Raw genomic sequence first — 26,146 nt, 5'->3', positions numbered from 1 at the left:
GACATACAGGTGCAGCTCGATAAATTAGAATATCGTGGAAAAGTTATTTTATTTCAGTATTTCAATTCAAAAAGCGAAACTCTCGTAGATTATAGATTCATTACACACAAAGTGAAATATTTCAAGCCTTTATTTGTTTTAATTTTGATGATTATGTCTAACAGCTCATGAAAGCCCAAAATTCTATATCACCAATAAAAAAAAAAAATAGATGTAAATGTCGGCCTTCTGAAAAGTATGTTCATGTATGTTCACTCAGTACTTGGTTGGGGCTCCTTTTGCACAAATGACTGCATCAATACAGCTAAATATATGGACTTTTCCACGATATTCTAATTTATTGAGCTGCACCTGTACATGATGACATACAGGTAGACCAGGGGTGGGCAATTATTTTTCCCAGGGGGCCGAATGAGCAACTGAAAATATGTTGGGGGGCCGGGCCAAAATTCCAAACTCAATTATGCATAATATACATTTTATTTCTATATAAAAAGCAGTAAATGGCATTGTTTTGACCCCTGGTAAGAGTGTATGTTATTATTTGGCAATTAAAAGGTGAGGTTAGCTTTCAAAAATATAATTTATTCAAATAGAATTTATTTCCAAAATGATAAACAAAATGTGAAACATTAATAACAAAGGGCATTTTGAGTTTCATATACTATTGAAACAAGGATTTTCTTAGCTTTCTAAAGACATCACATCATCTTATAGCAAAAATAAACTAGACATGTCACTGAACTGTGTAAAGAAAAGTGTCCCAGTTTTGTAGCCTTTTTTACTTTACATGCATATATTAAACATTTAATGTTTTCAGAACTGTGCAAAAAAAAGAAAAAAAATATCAAGTGTCCAATTTCACTTGTTATATTTCCACATTTTAGTGTTCTTCAGTTCTTTTTTTTCATTCAGTGTGAGAAATCCAGTCTCTGTTGAGCTTTAACAAGTCCATCAAAGTCAGGTTGCATGTCTGAGGTGGAGATGCGAAGCACAGCTGCCAGATGTTCATCAGTGAGAGAGGATCTGTACCTGGACTTTTACGTCATGACTGAGAATGTCTGTTCACATATGTAGGTGGATCCAAAGAGAACCAACATCTTCTGAGCATGTCTCCTAAGCGTATATTGTGCATGTGAACGTTGACATGAAAAGAAAAAAGTAAAAAAAATATATATATATATATTAAAAAAAAAAAAAATTATCATGTAATCTTTCGCCTTTTCGGGCGAGGGGGCCCCCTTTTTTATGTTTTTTGGGGGGTTTTGGTGATCAAATATTGAATATTGAACTATAATAATCACTGCAGGAGCTCACTTATCCTTGAAAGACACTTTTATCACTGACTTAAAAGGCCCAAAAATTCCATAAATGTTCAGGGGGGAGGGAATAAGTGCTTACCCTACAGACCCCAAGAAGTGCTGTATATTCTGTATTGTTTAATATAAATGCATTTTTTATTCCAATCCCGATTTGTATTTGAGATTCCCAAATCCCATCGGACTTGACTTCTTCGTGTCCCTCAATGAGTGTAATACCAGCATTGAACTGTAGGCGCCACAGCGGTTTCTATCATCATCATCATCATCATCATCATCATCACTCACGCTATGCATAACATATATAGTTCCGCAGAGAGGCACGCTGAGGAGGCCATGCAAACTGCAATGGAATATGGGGCATCTCTCTCTTTACCTAATATTTTGATTCTATCCTGACATTTTTCAGTTGGAAGGGAAGTCTATATGCATAACAGTAAACGGGCACTTTTTTATGAGGCTCAAAAGGGCAGGTGCTCAAGCACCCCTTGGGCTCTATGTGTGCACGTGCCTGCAGTACTGTTACATCTAGACATTTATGACATACCAGATCTACAAATATACAGTACTGTTTATGAGTACAAAAAGAGTCTAAAAAGAGTACGGTATATACTGTACATTGGAGGAGGTTGGGTAGGTGGGGTGGGAGGTAACCACTGGAGGTGGTTGGGTGGGGGGCGGTTGGGTAGGCGGGGTGAAAACTACATTGGGGGTTGTGTTTGGACATTTACAGGGGCCAGTTTCAAATTGCAGTCTCCCGTAGGTGCTCTTTGAGAGTGGTTTTGAAGGTGGGTAGTGATTCACATTTTTTACGGCTATGGGTAGGGCGTTCCACATTGATGCGGCATAATTGCAAAAACGTGTTTAGTCCCTTGTTTGAGCCAAATCTGGGTTTAACATGATTTGTGGAGCTCCCTCTGGTGTTGTGGTTGTGGTATTCACTGACCTTTGGGAAGTATTTTGACATGTACATGGGTACCTTAGTGGTGTAGTGTATCTTGTAGACCAGGCCCATTGCAAGTTGCTGTACTCTGTCGTCTACTCTAAGCCAGGGGTTCCCAAAGTTTTCAGGCCGCGACCCACGAAATAACGGTGTCAGAGAGCCGCGACCCACTATTGTAGGAGGTATAAATGGAAATGTATGGTTGAAATAGGGCTGGGCGATATAACGATAACGATAAATATCGCGATATATTTTAATAATCGACATCGAATATCGAAACTAAAAAAAAAATCGAAAATTTTGTGACCTGCAACAGGGCAGTTTTAAAACCAGAGACAGTGGACAGACTTGTCTTTCTTGCCTGCAACTAAAGTAATGGCTTTGCTTGTCCAAATGACAATACTGACCAAATTGAGATTTATTTTTCTCTTGTCCATTTATTTTGTTTGCTTTCTAATTTAAAATACAGTTTGAAACCGTCTGTACACAGTAGGCTATGTGTGCTAGCAGAACTAGACTCCAGTCACGAGTCACGGTGCACATGTGCGGTGGTTTGTCCACCAAAAAAGCGCCAAAAGATAGAAAATAAACTAGCAGAGCCAGAACTGTTCAACTCCCCTGGAGCCACAGCCAGCAGAGAAGCCGGTTTACTTTAGCTTTTAAACCAGCTGCAGCCTGAGAACTGGAGTGTGAGGGGATGTAACACTAAAGATGGTGGCAACGACAAAGAATTGCTGCAAAATAAACATACATCTGTTGTTTAAAAAAATAAAAAATAAAAAAAAGTTTTTTATACTTATAACAATTTCGATAATTATCGATATCGAGAAATATGATAACATTATCATATCGTTATCGCGATATGATTTTTTTCCATATCGCCCAGCCCTAGTTTGAAATCATCTGGCGACCCCCCCACGGCGGCTCGCGACCCCCACTTTGGGAACCACTGCTCTAAGCCATCCTAGGTTGTCAAAGTGGGCAGGGGTGAGGTGGGTTCTTGGAGTAAGGTCAAGCAGTAGTCTGACCAGTTTGTTTTGAGATGTTTGTAATTTTGTTTTTAGCGCCTTTGAGGTGCTTTGGTACCATGAGGTGCAAGCATAGTCGTAGTACCCGTGAATGAGTGCTCCTGCCAGAGTCTTCAGGGTATTCTTGTTTACCAGAGAGGAGATCCGTGTTGCACCGCAGCGCTGTACGTGGGTAAAGACAGGATTTTCCACAAAGGTCAAGAGTACAGAAATGTAAAGGTTTATTTCGGTACCGGGAATGTTCAAACAGGAATATTTTCAAAGTACATTCATTATTGATGGACTTTATATAAAACAGTCGTGGAAACTCCTTAACTCATTGGACGCCACGGACTTGAGCATCGTTTGTTCCTACCACGCCAATGCTCTAAAATATAGGAATAAGTGGCGGTGTTTGCAGGGCTATAGATATATTCTATATTATAGCTATGGATACAATACTATGGCCCATTTGACATCAACTATCTATCGTTCAATATGTGAAAAAGAATAAATTTTTTCATCAATCCGTTCGCGTGTTATACCGTGGTGAATATAAGTATAGTTTTAGAGTGATCCTGTCTAATCCCAGAAAACAACCATATGCAGCAAAACGTGAATTTCACTAAAAGCGTTGGTGTTTCTTGCCTGGACACGCTACTATTTCCAAATCAAATGTATATAAGAGGTATTATGTTTCATCATGAATCTATGAAAGGGGGGGGGGGTTGCAGGCGGTTAGGTGGTCGAGCGGAGATTGCGTTCGTCACCAGCCCCGGAGCTGTGAGCTTGGTTCGCCTGTTCGAATCCAGCTCACAGCTCCGGGGTTGTCACCAGCTTGGCTGGCCGTCTGCACTGATACAATTGGCTGTATCAGAGGGTGGGAGAAGCTGGCGGGGTGGGTCCGGGTCGTTGTAAACAGCGACTCCTACAGTTCGGTCGGGGCGCCTGCTAAGCGCGGATTGGACGTGAGGGGGATAGTGTGGTCCTCCCACACGCTACGCCCTCTCAATGAGAATCCGCGCTGCCAGGTGAAAAGAAGCGGTGATTGGCTGGACGTGTGTCGGAGGAAGCACGTGGTAGCCTCCACTCTCCCAAATGATCTGACTGTGGGGGGTAAAGCGCAGCGACCAGGAAGGGACTGGGAATTGGCATACGACTAACATTGGGATGGGAGAAAATCGGAGGAAAATGGAGGGGGAAAAAGACCAATAAAAAAAAAAAAAAAAGGGGGGGGGGGGGGTGTTTTTTGATGCTTTGATCGTCACCAACGGCATACGTTGTGGAGTAACATTACACACACACGTTGCGATCGAGGTGAAATCATGGTTGGATCAAAGCAGGATTGATATAATCCACCACAACAGATGCATCGGGGGCATTTGACGCTTCTCAATGCGATCGGGATACACGCTCGACTCGCCTGACAAAGAAAACTGCGCCCGGAGACATTTGAACGTTGCACAGGCCAATATATAAGGTTTCAAAGGGTGCTCGATACTGCCACCTGGGAGGATGCGGCCGGTATTGCACTTTGGCATTCTCAGGATGATTCCCCATGTTAACCCCGAGTCCGTGTGCCTGTAATGAATAGAAATATCGAATAAAAGAAATAACGATGAAAACCCAACTATACTCTGGTCTGGCACTGAACGGGTGGCGAGATAACCCGACTATCCTCGGGTCTGGTGCTGATTGAGTTAACTCTATCATTGGTTTGAAATATAAGTGTAGTCTTACAAACATCTTCATTTTGCCCAGAGACAGTGAACGTATCCTAATTTGGTCATACTATCATGTATGTAATGTGCTGCGGATAGGGCTGTCAGTTTATTGCGTTACATTTTTCTTTAAATTTATATTTTTTAATCTCATTCATTCCATAAGAACGTAGAATACACATTTACAGATTTCTTTTTTAATATGTCCATTTGTATGTTCTTGGTATATGATTCTAGGGACATCTATGGATCTCAGGGAATGTATTCCCAGTGTCAGAAATACTGTGTCTGTTACTAGGCTTGAGTAAATTGTAATGAACCAAATGAGCATATCAATACATTTTTTTCTTATCTTTGACTGTGAATAACACCATGCTCAAATTGACCAGACCTGAAAAATCTAAGCAAATGAATAAATGGAAGATGATTAAACAGAAGGTTTTGTAGATACAGTACTGAATTCTGCCATCCGGACACATGCCATTTGAAATATGATTATAGAATATAGAATATCAGGCCTAAAATGGTTATGAGATTAAAATGCGATTAATTAATTACAAATCCTGTAATTAATTAGATAAAAAATTTTAATCGCCTGACAGCACTAGTTGCGGAACATTCTCAGACAAGCATTTTTCACTGATTTTGAGTTAAAAAGGATCTACGTGGTGCGACAGTTTAAACGGATAAACACTTGACAGTGCAAGATAAGAAATGCAGGAATAACTTGTGTTCTTGTTAACGGAAGTACAGAAAAACTAGTTAGAGCTTTTGCATGAACTCAGTTCCACTGCAAGAGACGTTTAAGAAACACGTTTTTCACTTCAGCCATCCAGTAGTTTCTCAGAGTCCTCAGTTACCATGGCAACCACTCACTGCGATTCCCAGTCTTTTGGCAGAGATCATTATTAATTTTAAACATCTTTAAAACTCACATTTCACCTCAAGATGCAGTAAATGAAAATTTTACTAAACATGAAATTACATCATATTTAATTCTGTTTATTTTGCAGTAAGTACTTGCCACCATCTTTAATGTTATGGATTTCCCCATTCAAAACTCACAATGATCTGCCTCATTATGTAGACTGTCTCTGGTTAAACTATCACAAGTTCAAGTTTCAAGTTTCTTTAATAGTTGTCATACAGAAGTACAATACTTTCATACAAAATGCTTCTTACTGTTACGCTCCAGAGACTGTGCTAGACAAGATAGTATCAAATAACATAGTATAGCATGTAATTTAGAAGTAGAAAATGAGGTCACAGTGTTCAGTATAGACATATGTACAATGTTCGATGCAGAATAGACGTAACTGAGTTACCATATAATATACAATACTATGCAGTGTACTAATGTACAGTACTATATAGTGCAGAGCAGAAATGGGATGAGGTACAATTTAGGTACAATTTACAGTAAGGTGTACGAGTTGTAGTGCAATCCTTCATCAATAAATATAAAGTGTGGGGAGTGGGTGCTACAGTGTGTTTGTTTAAAGTGAGTGTGTGCTATAAAGTGTGTGGAGTGGGTGCTACAGTGTGTTTGTTTAAAGTGAGTGTGTGCGTGTGGATGTGTGTGCTATGTGCGTTTGATGGTTGTTGTTGTGTAGTGTTCATTGTTCGTTTAGCAGCCTGATGGCCTGGGGATAGAAGCTTCTTCTGAGTCTTTCTGTGCTCGCCTTGAGACTCCGGTATCGCTTGCCTGACCGCAGCAGTTCAAAGAGGCAGTTGTTCGGGTGACTGGAGTCTTTAATGATTTTCTTAGCCTTGCCCCTGCACCGCTTGTTGTAAATGTTCTGGAGGGTGGGGAGCCCCCCTCCAATTGTGCGTTCGGCTGAACAAGTCACTCTTTGTAGTCTGCTTCGGTCTTGTACAGTGCTATTCCCAAACCAGGAGGTGATGTTGCCAGTCAGGATGCTCTCTATTGTACATGAGTAGAAGTTCTTAAGGATCTTCTGACTGACTTGGAACTTCCTTAGGCGCCTGAGGAAGTAGAGGCGTTGTCGTGCCTTCTTCACAACACTGTCAATGTGTGTGGTCCATGTCAAGTCCTCGGATATGTAGGCTCCGAGGTACTTAAAGCTGTTGACTCTCTCAACCGGTGCCCCGTCGATGCTGAGGGGGCTGTAGTCCTTGACCCCCGACCTCCTGAAGTTTCAAGTTTCTTTAATAGTTGTCATACAGAAGTACAGAATACTTTTGTACAAAATGCTTCTTACTGTTGCGCTCCAGAGACTGTGCATGACAAGATAAGTATGAAATAAAAACATAGTAAAAATTAGAAGTAAAAAAAGAGGTCACAGTGTTCAGTTTAGACATATGTACAATGTTCGTAGACGTAGTTACCATACAATATACAATACTGTGCAGTGTACTAATATACAATACTATATAGTGCAAGGCATAAATGGACGAGGTGCAGTTTAGGTACAATTCACAGTAGGTGTACGAGTTGTAGTGCAAATCCTTTATCAATAAATATAAAGTGTAAGTGTGTTTGTGTGATCTAAAGTGTGGAGAGTGGGTGCTGCAGTGTGTTGTTTGTTTGAGTGAGTGTGTGCGTGTGGGTGTGTGTGCTGTGTGCATTTGATGGTTGTTGCATAGTGATTATTGTTCGTTTAGCGATTATTGTTCGTTTAGCAGCCTGATGGCCTGGGGATAGAAGCTCCTTCTGAGTCTTTCTGTGCTCGCCATAAGACTCCGGTATCGCTTGCCTGACGGCAGCAGTTCAAAGAGGCAGTTGTTCGGGTGGCTCGAGTCCTTAATAATTCTCTTAGCCTTCCCCTTGCACCGCTTGTTGTAAATGTTCTGGAGGGTGGGAAGCCCCCCTCTAATTGTGCGTTCGGCTGAACGTGTCACTCTTTGTAGTCTGCTACGGTCTTGTGCAGTGCTATTCCCAAACCAGGAGGTGATGTTGCCGGTCAGGATGCTCTCTATTGTACATGAGTAGAAGTTCCTAAGGATCTTCTGACTGACTTGGAACTTCCTTAGGCGCCTGAGGAAGTAGAGACGTTGTCGTGCCTTCTTCACAACACTGTCAATGTGTGTGGTCCATGTCAAGTCCTCGGATATGTGGGCTCCGAGGTACTTGAAACTGTTCACTCTCTCAACTGGTGCCCCGTCGATGCTGAGGGGGCTGTAGTCCTTGACCCCCGACCTCCTGAAGTCCACAATCATCTCTTTTGTTTTGCTGACGTTCAGGGAGAGGCAGTTCTCCTGACACCACTGTGACAGGTTCTCTACCTCTTCCAGGTAGGCCCTTTCGTCGTTGGCAGAGATCAGGCCCACCACTACTGTGTCATCAGCAAATTTGATGATGGTGTTGTTGTTCCGCTGTGCTACGCAGTCATGTGTGTACAGGGAGTAGAGGAGGGGGCTCAGAACACAGCCCTGGGGGGCCCCTATGTTGAGCGTGATGGATGAGGAGGTGCAGTTGCCTGCTCTCACCACCTGGGGTCTGCCCGTCAGGAAGTCCAAGACCCACTGGCAGAGGTCATAGTTCAAGCCCAGGTCCCTGAGCTTGGCTATGAGTATGGAGGGGACTATGGTATTGAATGCCGAGCTGTAGTCGATGAATAGCATTCTCACATAGTTCCCCTGCCTCTTGTCCAGGTGTGATGCTGCTGTGTGCAGCACATGGGCTATGGCGTCCTCCGTGGACCTGTTGGGGCGGTATGCAAATTGCAGGGGGTCCATGTTGATGGGGAGGGAGGAGCAGATGTAGCCCTTTACTAGCTTCTCAAAGCACTTCATGGCTATGGAGGTGAGAGCTACAGGGCAGTAGTCGTTGAGGCAAGCAGGCTCAACGTGATCTGTCTCATTATATTATAGATTGTCTCTGGTTAAACTACCACAGTGATCTGTCTCATTATATAGACTGTCTCTGGTTAAACTACCACAGTGATCCGTCTGCTCATTATATAGACTGTCTCTGGTTAAACTACCACAGTGATCCGTCTGCTCATTATATAGAGACTGTCTCTGGATGCTGGCAGTTACCTGATGTACATGTACATGATGTATTCTGTAACATGTTTTATTTCTTTAATGTAATATGGATTATATTCCTTCATGTGAATTTAATACCGACATATTCACTAAGTGGTATAAATGCTTCACCTGTCCTCCATTTACATTTACATTTAGTCATTTAGCTGACGCTTTTATCCAAAGCGACTTACATGTTCTGTACGACAAGCCATCAGGAAGGGCACAACTCTATCAGCTGAGCAACAATGTTCATCAAAGTGTTGAGTGCTACAGTGTAGGTTAGTTTATTAGGACAAGTGCATGACAGTACGGTTAGTTAGGGTTAGATTATTATTATTATTATTATTATAATTTTTTTTAATTCAGATAATGGTTGAAGAAGTGCGTCTTTAGTCGACGGCGAAAGATTGGACGTGATTCGGCTGTCCTAACTGGGGTGGGTAGTTCATTCCACCATTGTGGGGCAAGGACTGAGAATAGGCGACTTCTCTTTGATGACCTCCAGGTCTGGCTTGAACACACACACATGCAACTAAACATATCTAGCTACTTTATTCTAATGGCAAGAAAATTAAAATGTTTATGTAGCATCCGCTATGTCACATCCATGACGCCACTCTTCTAAGCGGAGGAGCGTGGCCATATGTTGATCACACAGAACCTTCATGAAAGCTTGCTTCGGGCAGCAGGTTTGGATACAGTCATGTGTAAAACACTTGTGCCAGGGTTAGAAATAAAAAAAAAAAATCCCGGGGCTTTTTTTGCCCCCCTTAATTGATTTTCGGGGGCTTTTTTTGTATTTCGGGGACACCAAATTTTTTGGATGAAAATGAACAGATTATAAAACATTGTCGACACTTTTTTTACAGTATTCGTCCATATCGTCCGTGAAGCTCTGAGAGAGCGCACCAAAGCATACAACGACGGCCTAGAGGCAGGCAACATGAATGACCACAAGGTGGCGCGATACAACGTAAGGAGGACAGTGTCAGAGGCCAAACGACGCTACAGGGATAAAATTGAACTCCAGTTTGAACAAGCTGACTCTAGAGCTATGTGGCAGGGGCTCAAAACGATGACAGACTACAAAGGCGCCTCCCTCAAACTGAACAGTGACATCTCCTTAGCAAATGACCTCAATACCTTCTATGCGAGGTTTGATGCTGGTAATAACACCAGCTCACAAGCCTCGGCAATGGGGGGGGGGGGCGGCTGCTGATGGAGGCGCAGTGTTCAGGGTAACAGAGCATGAGGTGAGGCGGACCTTTAAAAAAGTGAATATCAGGAAGGCAGCAGGTCCAGACGGCATCCCCGGCCGCGTCCTAAAAGTCTGTGCCGACCAACTGGCCCCAGTATTCACTGACATATTTAACCTGTCCTTAGAACAGGCTGTCATCCCCACCTGCCTGAAGAAGTCCACTATTATCCCTGTACCCAAAAAATCCAAGCCTGCTTGCCTCAACGACTACCGCCCTGTAGCTCTCACCTCCATAGCCATGAAGTGCTTTGAGAAGCTAGTAAAGGGCTACATCTGCTCCTCCCTCCCCATCAACATGGACCCCCTGCAATTTGCATACCGCCCCAACAGGTCCACGGAGGACGCCATATCCCATGTGCTGCACACAGCAGCATCACACCTGGACAAGAGGCAGGGGAACTATGTGAGAATGCTATTCATCGACTACAGCTCGGCATTCAATACCATAGTCCCCTCCATACTCATAGCCAAGCTCAGGGACCTGGGCTTGGGCTATGACCTCTGCCAGTGGGTCTTGGACTTCCTGACTGGCAGACCCCAGGTGGTGAGAGCAGGCAACTGCACCTCCTCATCCATCACCCTCAACATAGGGGCCCCCCAGGGCTGTGTTCTGAGTCCCCTCCTCTACTCCCTGTACACACACGACTGTGTGGCTCAGCGGAGTAGCAATACAATCGTCAAATTTGCTGACGACACAGTGGTGGTGGGCCTGATCTCTGCCAACGACGAGAGGGCCTACCTGGAAGAGGTCAAGGTCCTGGCGGGATGGTGCCAGGAAAACAGCCTCTCCCTGAACGTCAGCAAAACAAAGGAGATGATTGTGGACTTCAGGAGGTCGGGGGTCAAGGACTACAGCCCCCTCAGCATCGACGGGGCACCGGTTGAGAGAGTCAACAGCTTTAAGTACCTCGGAGCCTACATATCCGAGGACTTGACATGGACCACACACATTAACAGTGTTGTGAAGAAGGCACGACAACGCCTCTACTTCCTCAGGCGCCTAAGGAAGTTCCAAGTCAGCCAGAAGATCCTTAAGAACTTCTACTCATGTACAATAGAGAGCATCTTGACCGGCAACATCACCTCCTGGTTTGGGAATAGCACTGCACAAGACCAAAGCAGACTACAAAGAGTGACACGTTCAGCCGAACGCACAATTGGAGGGGGGCTCCCCACCCTCCAGAACATTTACTACAAGCGTTGCAAGGGCAAGGCTAAGAGAATCATTAAAGACTCCAGTCACCCGAACAACTGCCTCTTTGAACTGCTGCGGTCAGGCAAGCGATACAGGAGTCTCAAGGCGAGCACAGAAAGACTCAGAAGAAGCTTCTATCCCCAGGCCATCAGGCTGCTAAACGAACAATGAATGAACACTACACAACAACAACCACCAAACGCACATAGCACACACATCCACACGCACACACTCACTTTAAACAAACACACTGTAGCACCCACTCCACACACTTATAGCACACACCCACTTTAAACAAACACACTGTAGCACCCACTCCCCACACTTTATATTTATGGATGAAGGATTGCACTACAACTCGTACACCTTACTGTAAATTGTACCTAAAATTGTACCTCATCCCATTTCTGCTTTGCACTAGATAGTACTGTACATTAGTACACTGCATAGTATTGTGTATTGTATATTATATGGTAACTCAGAACATTGTACATATGTCTATACCGAACACTGTGACCTCATTTTCTTCTTCTAAATTCATGCTATATTATGTTATTATGTTATTTGATACTATCTTGTCTAGCACAGTCTCTGGAGCGTAACAGTAAGAAGCATTTTGTATGAAAGTATTCTGTACTTCTGTATGACAACTATTAAAGAACTTGAACTTGAACTTGAACTATATAGGGCTCTACGCTAACCTTTTTCCCAAGGAGCACATGTGCTCCTAAATAAAATTTAAATAAATAAAATCTCAATAAAAATGTAGGAGCACACAAAGAAATTTAGGAGCACAGTGAAAATTGTTCAAGTAACAGAGTTTATTAACAAACTATTTATTACATGCATATTATACTGTGCGTGTACATACTAGGGATGGGCGTGAGTAATCGTTACTCATAGCTATGAGAAAAATCGGAGGGAAAAAAATCTAAATTATTAAAAAAAAAAATGAAAGAAAATATAATTTTTTTTTTTACATATTTTTTCACATGTATGTGTAAGATTATAACTGTTTGTTGGTTTCCTTAAACATATACGTGAATGAACAAAAATAAGTAAAAAATTTTTTAATCAAATATAATTATTAAATTTTTTTAATTTTTTTCGAGTAATACACGAGTATAGCATGCGATCAATCTATTTGGATTTTTCTTTAAAATGCCCATCCCTAGTGCATACTAAGGGCTAAACATCTGTGCAAAGTGTCGGGGGGGCTTTTCTTGCCCCCCTTAACTGATTTTCGAGGGCATTTGGTAAATTTTCAAGGGCATTTTGCCCCATGCCCCCCTTAATTTCAAACCCTGACTTGTGCTATAAAAGCCTTTCCTCCGTAACGTAATGCACTTGACATTTGACGTGTAGCGCACGGCTTTCGCAAAGCTTCCAAATGAAACACAAAATTCACACGGTTGAATTGCGGATTCAACAACGCCTCGTCTTTGTAATAAACACTCTGCAACTCTGAGTCGATGTTGCCGTTTTGAAAACTGTATTTTTAGTGTTTACTGCATCCCGTACAATAGCTGTATTAAAACATGGAATTATCCAACTGTCAGACAAATTAAGAACACCAGAATATACACCTTTGTGATGTATTTCCAGGTGTTTTTGTGCTCACGTCTGCTTTATATTTTGCTCTCCATCCGCCAGGTAACATCGTTCTGGAGCTTTCCAAAGACAAGCACAACGCCAACTTCCTGGACCGGCAGCTCGGCCAGTTCCAGACGTCCGTCGGCAGAGTGGAGACTGAGCTCAGCACCCAGATCCGCTACCTCACGCAGGTGCCGCTTCCAATCACTTTCTGTTCACGTCAAGGTGTTTTCATTCAGATTCAGATTCAGACAACTTTATTGATCCCACGTGGGGCAATTCATATTGTAGCTTGCACAAGTAACAAAAACAACAGTAACAAAAACAACGACAACGACAACAAAAAACATCTCAACGACAGCACGGCAACAACAACATTTCATGCTATACACAGTCCAGTAAAAGTAAAAACGGACAACTAGGTGTAAATGGCTACTTAAAATGACTACTGTCTGTGTTTTAAAAGTCTGATAGCCGAGGGAACAAAAGATTTGGCGTACCGGTTGGTCCTACTTAACACTATGATCGCCGATGACGAGTTAAGACGTCATTCCTAGCCATGCTCATTCTGCCGAAGACGCCGTAACTCGTCTTTGATATCAATATTTCAAAAATCTGTGCTCGAAATCATATTTCCCCTCCGGAGCCCTGAGACACACTGCAAAGCTCCACTCAACTCTCTAGCGGTTCAAGAGCGCCATCTGGTGGCCGATCGGCAGATCGCCAACCGGAAATGACCCTTTGAACCGGAAGTGCTCATCCATATGTGGTCCGGGCACTCGCTATCGTTAGAGAGACTCCGTCTTGACACAGTGAACATCGATCGGTGCAAATAACTCGAAAAAACAACATGATTTGGACGTATATACTATTATAGAACCTGGAAATGGATCGGGCATTTCTCCATCCTATAATAGAAAAAATTCTGTTCCACGCTCATCTGCCAGCGGCGCGAGGAAGCCACGGTAAGATTCAGCGTTATATTCTAACGTGTTCCATATAAACTGCTATGATGAACATATGACCCACTCTGGATGAATCATCTAACGCTGCCCACGGAATTATAAACGATCCCCCGCCCATCCGGTCATCATCAGATGATGCGTAGTAACTCCTAGAACCACGTCCAGTTGACATTTTTTATCTCGCGCCGATTGCTATCAAACTGTATTTCATCATCAATATAATGCATTTGGAGCTATAAATCAAGTTCTGGAGAAAGCTGCAGAAAACGATAAAAACATACTTATACTTTAGACCATATTTTAGTATGAATATGTGAATGAAAAAGTTTAACGTTGCTACACCCTGAACAATACATATAGGACATTGAATGGGCCATAATAATGGCAATTTAGCAATAGAATTTAAAAAGTTATAGCCCTGCAAAGAAGGGGAACTTCTCCATAGACAAATAGAGCTGGCTAGGGATGGTAAATTATGAATTTAACCCATGGCGATCAAAGTGTTAATGGAACGTCATAACGGCGGCCAGAAGGCAACAGCGAAAACCGCTGAGACAGAGCGTGCAGAGGTTGTTTTGTGATGCTCGTCCCTTTCTTGACCACCTGGTCCATCCAGAGAGAACATAGGTCTCTCTGTTTTACTCCCAATTATTTTGGAGCACACTTTCACAATATACTGTAGGCTGTTCTTTTTTTTTTAAACTTTGGCCATCCCGCCGGCTCTTTTTTGCGTTTATCGCATTTTTCTCTGGTCAAGAATGACCGACAGACAGAAACAGGTTGAATGGGGGTACAGATGGGGGGGAAGACACTCTGAGAAAGGCACGGCTGCAGTCCGGGAATCGAACTCGCTAAACCCCAGATCCGCGACGAGCACGGTTGTCCCCGGCGCCGAAATAGCGCTCGAGGTACGCGGTGAGCTACTGGAGCTCCCCTGTAGGCTGTTCTTATCTTTAATAGATAGGCCACTGAACCAGCAGATAAAAGAAAAAGTTAAAGGGGAGATGAAGCATAGCGATATAAACATAGCATCAAATTAGTATTTAGATAAACCACAGAAAAAATCACGTTATAAAAATAAGGCGTTTCTAAGAAAAAACTATTTGTTATGTCCATTTATGTAGCATAAATCAACATGTGCGCCGCCATTTTGTTGCTGACGTCACGGAAATGGTTTCACCCGGAGGCGGAGCCTCCCACCTCAGAGAATTGCACGCTGTAGCAATATTATTAGGCTCCTCAAATATCGTTATTCATAAAAACACATTTATGTAATATTTTACAGCATTGAGCAACCCCAACAGGGGGATGCTGCATGCTCTGTCATCTTTGAGATGGCGAGACCTGCAGTTGGCACTGTGTGAGGCCACGACATTTGAGCAAATTAATAATATTGCATGTTCTGAAGGTCCAGATTAATAATTAGAATTAGTTCAACAGAAAGGTATAGATTAGGCTATCACCTAAAGCAGGGGTCTCAAACTCGCGGCCCGCGGGCCAATTGCGGCCCGCGGGATGATATTTTGCGGCCCCCTACTGGACATCAAAGTGTAGTGTTAACGTGGCCCGCGCGCAACTGTTTGCCGAGTCGTTGCGTGAGAGTTGGACGCTTTATTTATTTTATCACTTGTAGGCTACCATAGCGCAGGCTCATGACAGCAACGTTATGTTAGTGACTTGGTTGAAACGTGATTCCGGAGTGATATCAAGTAAAGTGGAAGCAAATGCATCCTCGCTATCTCTCTCCTCTGCGAGCAGTGCTGAAGTGCTCTGCATGTCCGGCTGCACTGTCTGTGTCTGTGTACGAGTCTGGTCCAATCACATACACGTCCCGTCAGCGTTTTCCCCCCTCACCCACAGTCTGCGAATCAGAGGCAGAGTAGGGGAGTAGGGCGGGTCTTCACGGACTGCATGTCGTATCTCTCTTTCAGTTCAAGTCGGAGCAGATTTGAAAGCGCAACTACAGTAAACTCGCTCCCAGTTTTATCTCTGTGAGATTAATGTAGCTATTAGCCTATTTTCACCAGCAGGCAGCCAGCAGAAAAATATGGCATTTTCAAAGATGGTCAGTAAAACAAAAGTCGACTGCAATTCAAAGGTGAATGGACGGAAAAATATGCGTTCATCCCGAGTCCCAGCCAGGGGCGTAGCTGGAGATTCTGGGCCCCATGAAAGAATCAATTTGTGGGCCCCCAATCTATAAAACAATTTGGGGCATTTATTTATTGATGAAAACGCATAATATGGTTTTTACCTATTTTTTTTATAATACAGGCAATTATACTTTTGAGTCATCTACATTAACTTACTTTAGGATAATAATAAAACCATATTAATAAAAAGATAATAATAGTGTTCTCTGGCCCCCCCCCCCCCCCCAGTGCTGGGCCCTTGGAATCATCCTAACCTCCCCCCCCCCCCCCCCAGCTACTCCCCTGGTCCCAGCACCAAACCAATTATGTGACTATATGCCAAGAAACGGTAGCTATTTGAAAATAATGTATGACTGAAGTGAAGAACTGAAGAACTGTTCATGTTCTGAAATGTTATTGCTAAAGATTGAGAAGATTGGATCAGTTGTACTTTTTTTTGAATACTTGAAACCCTTTTTTTGTGGAATATTTGATGCGGCCCAGCCTCACCCAGACTCTACCTCCAGCGGCCCCCAGGTAAATTGAGTTTGAGACCCCTGACCTAAAGTCTGTTGGTTGCTATATGAGTTCAGCCTCAACCGAACTCAGTCTAAAGGTCTATTCTGTCTCCATTATCCTCTGCCCGTCGGCAGATCGATGCAGGAGTATGGTATTCCTCCTCTCCCTTGGCAACACCACAACACCGTTTCCAACTAATAACGGCACTAACGTTACCACCACAGCGCTGTAGCAAAACACCTCTCTCTCCTCACTTTTATTCTCCAACTAACGGTTATCTTTTTCTCCGTTCAATATGTGTTGAGTGGCTCAGCTGTATACAAAACTAACGGTATAACTTTGTCTCCGTTCCAATGCGCGCTGTAAGCAGCGGCGATACAAGGAGCATATACGGGCGAACAATAAAACACTATCAGGTCAACAGTAAATATATATCTTACAAATAAAACAATATATATATATATAGAGAAAATAATAATAGGGCTCGACGACCGCGTTACACTCTCCCAGGTTGCACGTATTTTTCAGACATTGCCCTGCACCCGAGCTCTACCAGGCAGTGTATTCGCACATTGATAGCCTTCTGAAAGAAGACGTTTCTTCAATTAGCTTTACCAGTGATATTTGGAGCTCTGATGTCAGCCCCATGTCAATGCTGAGTTTGACAGCTCAGTGGATTGACGCAGACTTCCAACTCCGTAAAGCGCTCCTGCATTCACAAGAGTTCTCCGGCTCCCATACTGCTGCAGCGCTGGCATGGCAACAGCATTCGAGAATATGTTCCAGATGTGGCATATTCCGAAAGAAAATATTCATGTCATACTCCGAGATAATGCCCGAAATGTGGTCAAATGCATGAAAGACGCAGGATTACAAAGTTTGGGATGTATGGCCCACGCGCTTCAGCTGGCTGTCCAGTGTCCCCGCCAATATTCCGAGACATATTTATATATTTGTATAATTGTTAGGCTATTTGAATCCACCATTTAGGGCTGGTGTATTCAAATAGCCTAACAAATAAAATGTAATATGTCTCGGAACATTGGCCCGGAGATGCACCACTGCAAACCAAAGAAATGTGAACGCAAGAAGCCAAAACGAAGTTTAGCCTGTTTTAGAAGACTATAGCCAAAGTTGCCTTTTACCACCGCATAGCCTATATTTTACGCACAGTGTTTAGCCTATTAAATAGGCTAATTGTTTTTTTATTCGTTTTAACTTTCAGCCTGTTAACACATTGGGGACGAAGCACGAATATCTCCGTGTTTCGATTCCACCCGTTGTGGACAGAAGGACGGATATATCCGTGGAAAGTTGTTTTGGCTTTTATTCCATTTTAATAACCTATTCAAGGTCGCCGAGCTGCACTGCAGATGTACCCTACTCTTTGAATTCGCCAAAGTGCAATACCGGCCAGATCCTCTTAGGGGCGCTATCGCGATAATAGTGTTCCCTGTGGCAGAAGTTGTCTTTTTGGATCTCTAATGTAGTTTTCTACTCATCTGAAGCGATAGCTATTGTCTGTTCCACGGAATACCTTTTGGAGCGCGGATTTCACTATGCAATAAGGGGATTTATCATCAGCCAATGGACATATCGATCTACCAGATGGCGATCGATAACGGGGAAATGCTCGGGGGGATCCAACCGGCTCATGGTAAGATCTTTTTCACGTAAAGTACAACCCGATCGGGCATTGTTTTGATAGCCATCCAGGCGATCGGCCTATGTGGCTACTTAGACGAACGCGTTATTGGTAATCAATAATAAGAAACGACGTCCCCCGCCCCCCCCCCTTTCATGCATACATGCTTGAGGATCGTGCAGATCATATGCAGTTTGAGTTTTAACTGTAGCATCTGTATAACGGAAATGCCTTTGGATATAACGTTAGTAGCTATTAGCCCTTTATCTAGCCTTATATACTAGACCAAATGCCGTATAACGCTTATATTCATGGCGCTATAAAATGAGAATGTATTGATGATTTTTTCCCCCCTTTAAGCCATTTTTAAGGGACGGTTTATGGACTCAATTGACAATGAGAATGGACAGATAGCAATACTATAAAGTAGGGCTGGGCGATATGACGATATTATATAAATATCGGGTACAGTTCATTAACGATACACTTTTTAAACGTATCGTGGATATCGTGATGTTTTGCCCAAGAGGATTGTGTCGCGTCAATCTGGTCCACACATTCAAACTTTTGAACAACGCCGCCCCACACACACACTACTGCATCAGTTACTACTTATGATTAACAAATGCATTCGTTTTGTGGCATTAACGTTATATAGTTACGCGGTCAATAACATCAGCGTATTTACCCGAACATAGCAACGTCCCAGAGGACAACCTAGATAGATAGCAAGCATTACTGTTCATATCTCAGCCCGTGCTGAGTAAGTTGTGCCCATTCTGCGGTCTGTTAATAAAGTTTTCAATCAGACAGATGTATGGAAAGGCTTTTATTATAACATTCGTTGCAGTAAAATCATTATGCCTCGTTTAGTCATCCTGCGGAGCTAAAAGCTAAACGTCGGCCGCGGGGAGCTAACGTTGTTGATGTTGTTGAGCTCTCGTCAAAATCTATGGCGGACAAAAGCGGAAGTAAAACATGAATACGCGCTTGCCGATTGGTGCTAAGAACAGCAGGGCGGGTGCAAGCGGTGTGACGTAATTGGCAGACTCGACTGTCAATCAAAATTATTCTGTTTGCCGTCTGAATGAATGAATGAATGAAAACTTTATTAACACTTTAATCGCCGATGACGTGTTTAGACGTCATTCCTCGCCATGCTCATTCTGCCGAAGATGCCGTAACTCGTCTTTGATATCAATAATTCAAAAATCTGTGATCGAAATCATATTTCTCCTCCGGAGACATGAGATGTACTGGTGAGCTCCACTCAACTGTCTAACGGTTCGAGAGCGCCATCTGGTGGCAGATCGGCCAAGAGGGAGGGGCGCGCCAAACAGGAAGTGCTCATCCATAATCCGTCCGGGCACTCGCGATCGGTAGCCGGACTCCATCTCAACACACTGGATAATCAATCGCTCGCCCTAACTCAATAAACAACGTTATTTGGACGTATATAGTATTATACACCCTGGAAATGGTTCATCAGGATCAACATCCCATAATCGAAAACTGTCTACTCCACGCTGATTGTCCAACGGCGCGAGGAAGATATGGTAAGATCCAGCGTTATTTTCTAACGTATTCTATACTAACTGATCTGATGATCATATGACCCACACTAGATGAATGGTATAACGTTGCCCACGGAATTATAAACGCCCCCTCGCCCATCCGGTCAATATCAGATGATACGTAGTAACTTCTAGAAGTACCTCCAGTTGAAATTTTTCATCTGGCAACGATCGCTACCAAACTGTATTTGATCATCAATATAATGCATTTGGAGCTATAAATCAAGTTCTGGAGAAAGCTGCAGAAAACGATAAAAACATACTTATACTTTAGACCAGGGGTCAGCAACCTTTTTGACATGGAGTGCCTGTTTGAAATATAGTTGTAACTAGTGTGCCTCAACAATATTCCATGCATCGTAATTTTTTTTTCTCATAATCAGGTATTTTTAATGATAATTTTTACATTATTACATCATTATTGTTATTGTTATTATTAACAATATTATTATGATGGTTGTATCAACCCTAAATCTGAGTTGGGGGGGGGGGAATGCAATGCAGACAAACAGCTGCATACAGTGCGACCATTTCACTCACATTTGCCCATTCATTTTTGGACACATCACACACCATTGGTGTGTGTACTGTACGTGTGCTGTCATAGCTCCACCTACAGGCCTAATGGAGAACACCAGGATGTGAATGGAGGGTGAATGTGAGGTATATCGTGTAAATAAGTTTTGATTGATCGCAAGACTACACTGTAAAAAAATATATAATAATAAGTTACCAGAACTTTAAAATATTGAGTTCAGTTACTGTGCATTAAGGTTTTCAGTTTTTAATCCATAATAAGTTAACAGAAAAATAAGTACACAACCACATTATTTCAACCTAATAAAACTATGTTTATTGTCATTGTTTTAAGAACACAAGTTGACTTGGTAATACTCACATTTTGAGTAAAAAAATGGCTTTTAACATGTGCAATGTTCAATGAAATAGAAAAATAAATAATACAATTTGTTGATTAATCCCACTGGTCACAATGGTGACCGTAATAATGTTTTTGTTATAAGGCTCTGCAAATGTTACTGAATGATGTAGCAATGTATTTCCAGCTAAATTGAAATAATAAACAAATAAAGGGTCTCAATTAAATATGTGGTAGTAAAAAGAACCTGTGGGAGGATTTCAACAAGATAAATGCGACAACAGTGGAAAATATTTCACTATAATATTTCAAAGCAAAAAAAAAAAAAAATTATAATTATAATTTTCATTTTTTTTTTTTTTTTTTTTTTAATGCTGCCCCCTGTGCCTATGCAAATGCCCCCGCGTGCCTATGTAGGCACGCGTGCCTAGGGTTGCCTACCCCTGCTTTAGACCATATTTTAGTATGAATATGTGAATGAAAAAGTATATCGTTGCTACACCCTGAACAATGGATATAGGACATTGAATGGGCCATAATAATGGCAATTTAGCAATAGAATTTAAAAAGTTATAGCCCTGCAAAGAAGGGGAACTTCTCCATAGACAAATAGAGCTGGCTAGGGATGGTAAATTATGAATTTGAACCATGGCGATCAAAGTGTTAACAGTTTGCAGAATGGGTACAATACAGTACAGCTCAATACAACAACAGTGGACTGGAGGATGAAGACCAGAAAAAGACTTTCGGCTTTTTTACATAAGGGTCCTCCATTTTCAATTCATCAAAACATTTAGAGACATACAAATATACAGTAATTTCTAGGGCTGACCTTCGAAGCTTTTTTTGGCAATCGAAGCTTCGGGGCCGAGCTTCGATTTTAATTCGAAGCTTCGAGAAAAGAAAAAAAAAACTATATATATATATATATATTTTTTTTTTTGTATCTTATGTTGTGGGACTTGTACAGCACTTTCATAAACGTTGTTGTTTTTAAATGTGCTCAAATGAATATATCAATGAATGTATTTTTATTCAAATAATGATTTTTTTTCATTTTTCATAATATTTTACTACATTAAGGGAAGGCGCAAGACCAAAAGCGACATTCTATTAAATTAGAATGAAAATGTTAGATCCTATGGCAATTAGCATAGGACGAGTAGGATTACAAAGCTCAGGTTGGGCAATCCGGTGGCCTAAGGGAGGGAGTCATACGCAGAGGATGTGTTTATGGAACACAGGCCTGTACGACTCTCTGGGAGAGGGGGAAAAAGGGGATTTTTATTTGTATATATATATGTTTTTAAGCTCGGCTCTCAACGGGACCTCAATAATTGGATGTACATCTATTGTAGCTTCGCACTCCAGAAGCATTACCAAAAACTACACTACAACATGTATAGATTATGGCTAGTTTGAATATATTGATATGGAACACTGGTGGGATAAATAAACAACACAAACGCAAAAGCGTGCTCACACTGATGAAAAAGGAACATGTGGACGTGGCTCTACTAAGCGAAACGCACATTTTAGAGGAAGACATATATACGTTAGCGGACTACACATATCATAATATTAGTCACTCTTCTTTTGGTACGAGAACTCGAGGTGTAGCCATAGTCGTTAGACGTAAGTTAAATATTGAATTAAAGGGAGTATGGTCGGATGCAGAAGGGCGTATAACTATAGCTAGGATTGTACACAATAACAGGAAAATAGCGTTGGCAGCGGTATATGCCCCAAATTTGTACGAAGAGGGTTTCTTCTCTACACTAACCAATGCAATGTTAGACCTTCCCGATTACTCATTTATAATAGGTGCAGATTTTAATGCCATTTGGAATCCAAGGATGGACAAATCTTACCTCGCCTTTTCCAGCGAACAAAAGAATTCATCTAAAGCATTAAAGGATTGGTCGAAGATTACAGGTGTAAATGACTTATGGCGATCACTTAATCCCACGACCCGAAAGTACTCTTGTCGATCTGCGAGACATAACACATTATCCAGAATAGATTATGTCTTTGCATCCCTGAGACTATTTGATAAATATGAAGTGGAAATGATACCCAATGCACTATCAGATCACTGTTATTTACTCCTAAAAGGAACATTTGGCATACTATCTTCCCGAGCCCCAAGATGGCGATTTAAATCGATGCTGCTTAATAACAAGGAATTCATTACACAACTCAAAGAAGCTCTTATAGTATTCCTACGGGAGAATGCAAACTCGGTGCAAGACCCCAGAATAATATGGATGTCAGTAAAGGGAATGATCAAAGACTTCACGGATAGCTTTTCCTCCAAAATGCGCAAGAATCAAAGCACAAAACTGGATGAGCTGGAAACGCTTTACTCAACGTTATTTAATTCTCTAAAATACAACAACTCAACTCGACTAGAAAATCAAGTTAACGTACTAAAAATAGAGATCAATGCCATATACAGACAACAATCGGAAATACAAATACGCAGCACAAGACAACAGCAGTACTCCCAAGGTTCTAAACCTAGTCACCTATTAGCCATGCGATTAAGAATGAATGCACGGTTCCGGTTCCGGGTCGGAAGGATGTGAACGTCTCTGAGCCACGCTGCCGCTCCCGAACTTTTATTTTACTTTAAAAAGCCTATTTTTTTTATTTTCAAGGTGATTGAACCACTAATATACAACATCCGTATCTAAGACTGTACTATTCGACCCAAAAAGGAAAAAGAATAACGAGCATGATGACTGCACGAGTCTTGAGAAGCGAGACCGCCCCTGTGGATGGGGCTACCATGGCTAAGCTAATGGATGAGCTCAAACAGGCCTTCACCACGGAGTTCAGAACGTTTGCTGCCTCACTCAAGACTAGACTCGGCGGCTTCCAGCAGGAGGTCGCAGACCATACCCAACGCCTGACCACCGTGGAGGACGGCATGGATAGGTGGTCGGATAGGATGGTGGAGCTAGAAGTAAGATGCACAGCTCAGGATATAGTCATCGACAAGCTAAGAAACAAGCTAATTGATGTTGAGTCACGTAGTAGGCGTTCTAACATACGCATCCTGGGCCTGGACGAATCCCTGCACAGCAACCGTCCCAGTGTCTTTTTCGCGGAGGTCCTGGTGGAAATCATGGGGAAAGATGTCCTCGCTACACCACCGGAGCTTGACCGATGCCACAGGACGCTAACACCCAGACCAGCACCAGGCTCCAGGCCTAGGGCCGTAATTGCCCGCTTACATCACTACAAGATCAAAGAGACTATTATCCTGGAAGCTCGCAAGAGGAGAGGGAATCTGACATACAGAGGGAAACCAGTCGCTATCTTCGAAGATTATCCCCCCGAGGTGGTCGAGCAACGTTCACAATACCGTGATGTCATGGGGCCCCTGTACAAGCGCGGATTTAAACCATCGCTCCAGTTCCCTGCGAAGCTAATCATCCGAACCAAGGAGGGCAGGCTGCATCTACCGTCGCCCAAGGACGCCGTGGACTTCCTGAGGGCCCGACCCAGAGGGACCTCGACACCGGCTTCGCCAGGGCGAGACGCAGACCCGACACCGGCTTCACCAGGGCGAGACGCGGGCATGACGCTGGCTCCACCGGGGCGAGACGCGGACCCGACACCGGCTTCACCAGGGCGAGACGTGGGCCTGATGCTGGCTCCACCGGGGCGAGACGCGGACCCGACACCAGCTTCACCGGGGCGAGACGCGGACCCGACGCTGGCTCCACCGGAGCTGAACGCGGACCCGACACCGGCCTCATCAGATCCTGACGGGGTAGTAGCGATGGAGCGTTAGCATACTGCTACGGCTATCACACAGAAAGGGGTCGCATTTGGTATCTTATTACATATGTGAGTATGGATGAATACTTGACATTAGGCCTCGCCTGGAAAGTTATCTTTTTATTTTTCTCTCGCTATCTGACATAAGGGGAGGGGGGGGACAAGTATGTTGTATGACTGTTGTACTGATGCACGACCATAGCCACGGGCTAGGTTGCTAACTGTTAACGTTTCGGAAGGAGCGGGACCTATTCTATTCCGTTTCGGATATTTCTGCCACGCTTATGACTTTTGCGCGATATACCAGCTCCCGGCCATGTTTTTGATCATGGCCACCGGGATGCATTTACTGTTGATTACACGTCGAGCGAGATGGGGTCTCGTGGCTGCGCCACCTGTTTGACTCTCGACCGGTTCATGCAACCCGCATGGCTCCCATTAATGTTTGCTGCTGACAATGTGCTCGCGGGAGCGGCGGGCGGCCCCCGGCACAGCGCCCTCCTCTGGTGGGGAGGCATAACTGTGTAGGGTCGAACCAGCGTCAGGGGAGATAACAGTCTCGCGGACAGTGTATCGCCCCCTCCCGGCCTGGTGGAGGTACTGCGCGCCTGTTTTGTCGCAACATGCCTGGCAGATACACCCCCCCCCCCCTTTTTACCGACAGTTCTGGGTTCCAGCCGTTGACCTTACTATTGGCTTATGGTTCAATTTGATTTTTTTTTTCTTCTTGTTTGCTTTACACTCTGAGGCACTTTTGTATACAGGGAAATGTGGCAGTTGGCCACGGAGATGGTTCTACGAGTGGTAGGTTTGAAGTCTCTGGAAATGTTGATGAGTCCCTGTGATGTTGGGGAAAGACCCACCGGTCCCACACATTTATATGTTTTTTATGTCATTAATATATGTTTTATGTATGGCTCAAAATACGTGTGCATAGTGTTTAAGTTAAGTGAATTCTACATGCCCACAGGCTTGCCCAGGTCTGCCCCACCTACACACCCTTCAATGTTCTATGGCTACGGCTAACTCTGAGAGCTTCAAGCTCTGCTCCTGGAATGTTCGAGGCCTGCAGAGGTTGGCTAAGAGGAAGGCGATTCTGACCTTTTTAAGGAGGGAGAATGTGTCGATTGCTTTTTTACAAGAAACTCATATGGGGCCCAACGACACTGCTAAACTCTAAAAGAGCTGGGTAGGACAGGTCTTTGCTACAAACTATTCTACGTTTAGTAGGGGCGTGGCCATATTGATCAATACAAATCTCCCCTTTAGACTTATAACTTCCTCTGTGGATAGCCAAGGTCGCTATGTGATTATCAAAGGGGTTCTTAAGGGTAAAGAAATGACATTTATGAATGTATACTGTCCCCCAGGCTATTCCCCTGACTTTCTATCCAAGATATTTGCTGAGTTTAATGGCCTGGCCTCTGAGAACGCCTTTGTGGGCGGAGACTTTAATTGTCACCTCATACCGTCTCTTGACAAACTCCCACCCAGTCTGGCTCCCCCTTCTAGGCAAGCAAAGACGCTCACCTCCCTGTGCGAAGACACTGGATACTCAGATGTCTGGAGAACCCTTTGCCCTTCAGAACTGAAGTTCACCTTTTTTAGCGGCCCAC

At 43.2% G+C, this 26,146-nt stretch overlaps 1 protein-coding gene across 1 annotated transcript in view; it reads left to right on the top strand.

Annotated features, from left to right (window-relative positions):
- The window catches only part of med11 (mediator complex subunit 11), a gene marked incomplete at its 3' end in the record, with an annotated part of 64,274 nt that overhangs the window by 21,852 nt on the left and 16,276 nt on the right, over nt 1-26,146 (top strand). The window contains exon 2 of the mRNA XM_084311812.1: nt 13,090-13,220. Coding sequence (XP_084167938.1) covers nt 13,090-13,220 — 131 coding nt within the window. The remainder of the gene's footprint in view (nt 1-13,089; nt 13,221-26,146) is intronic.

This window comes from Notolepis coatsorum, assembly GCF_963971535.1.
Source record: "Notolepis coatsorum genome assembly, chromosome: 4".
Taxonomy (NCBI): Eukaryota; Metazoa; Chordata; class Actinopteri; order Aulopiformes; family Paralepididae; genus Notolepis; species Notolepis coatsorum.
Note: the sequence above shows the minus strand (reverse complement) of the source record. Positions and strands in the feature narration are given on the sequence as shown.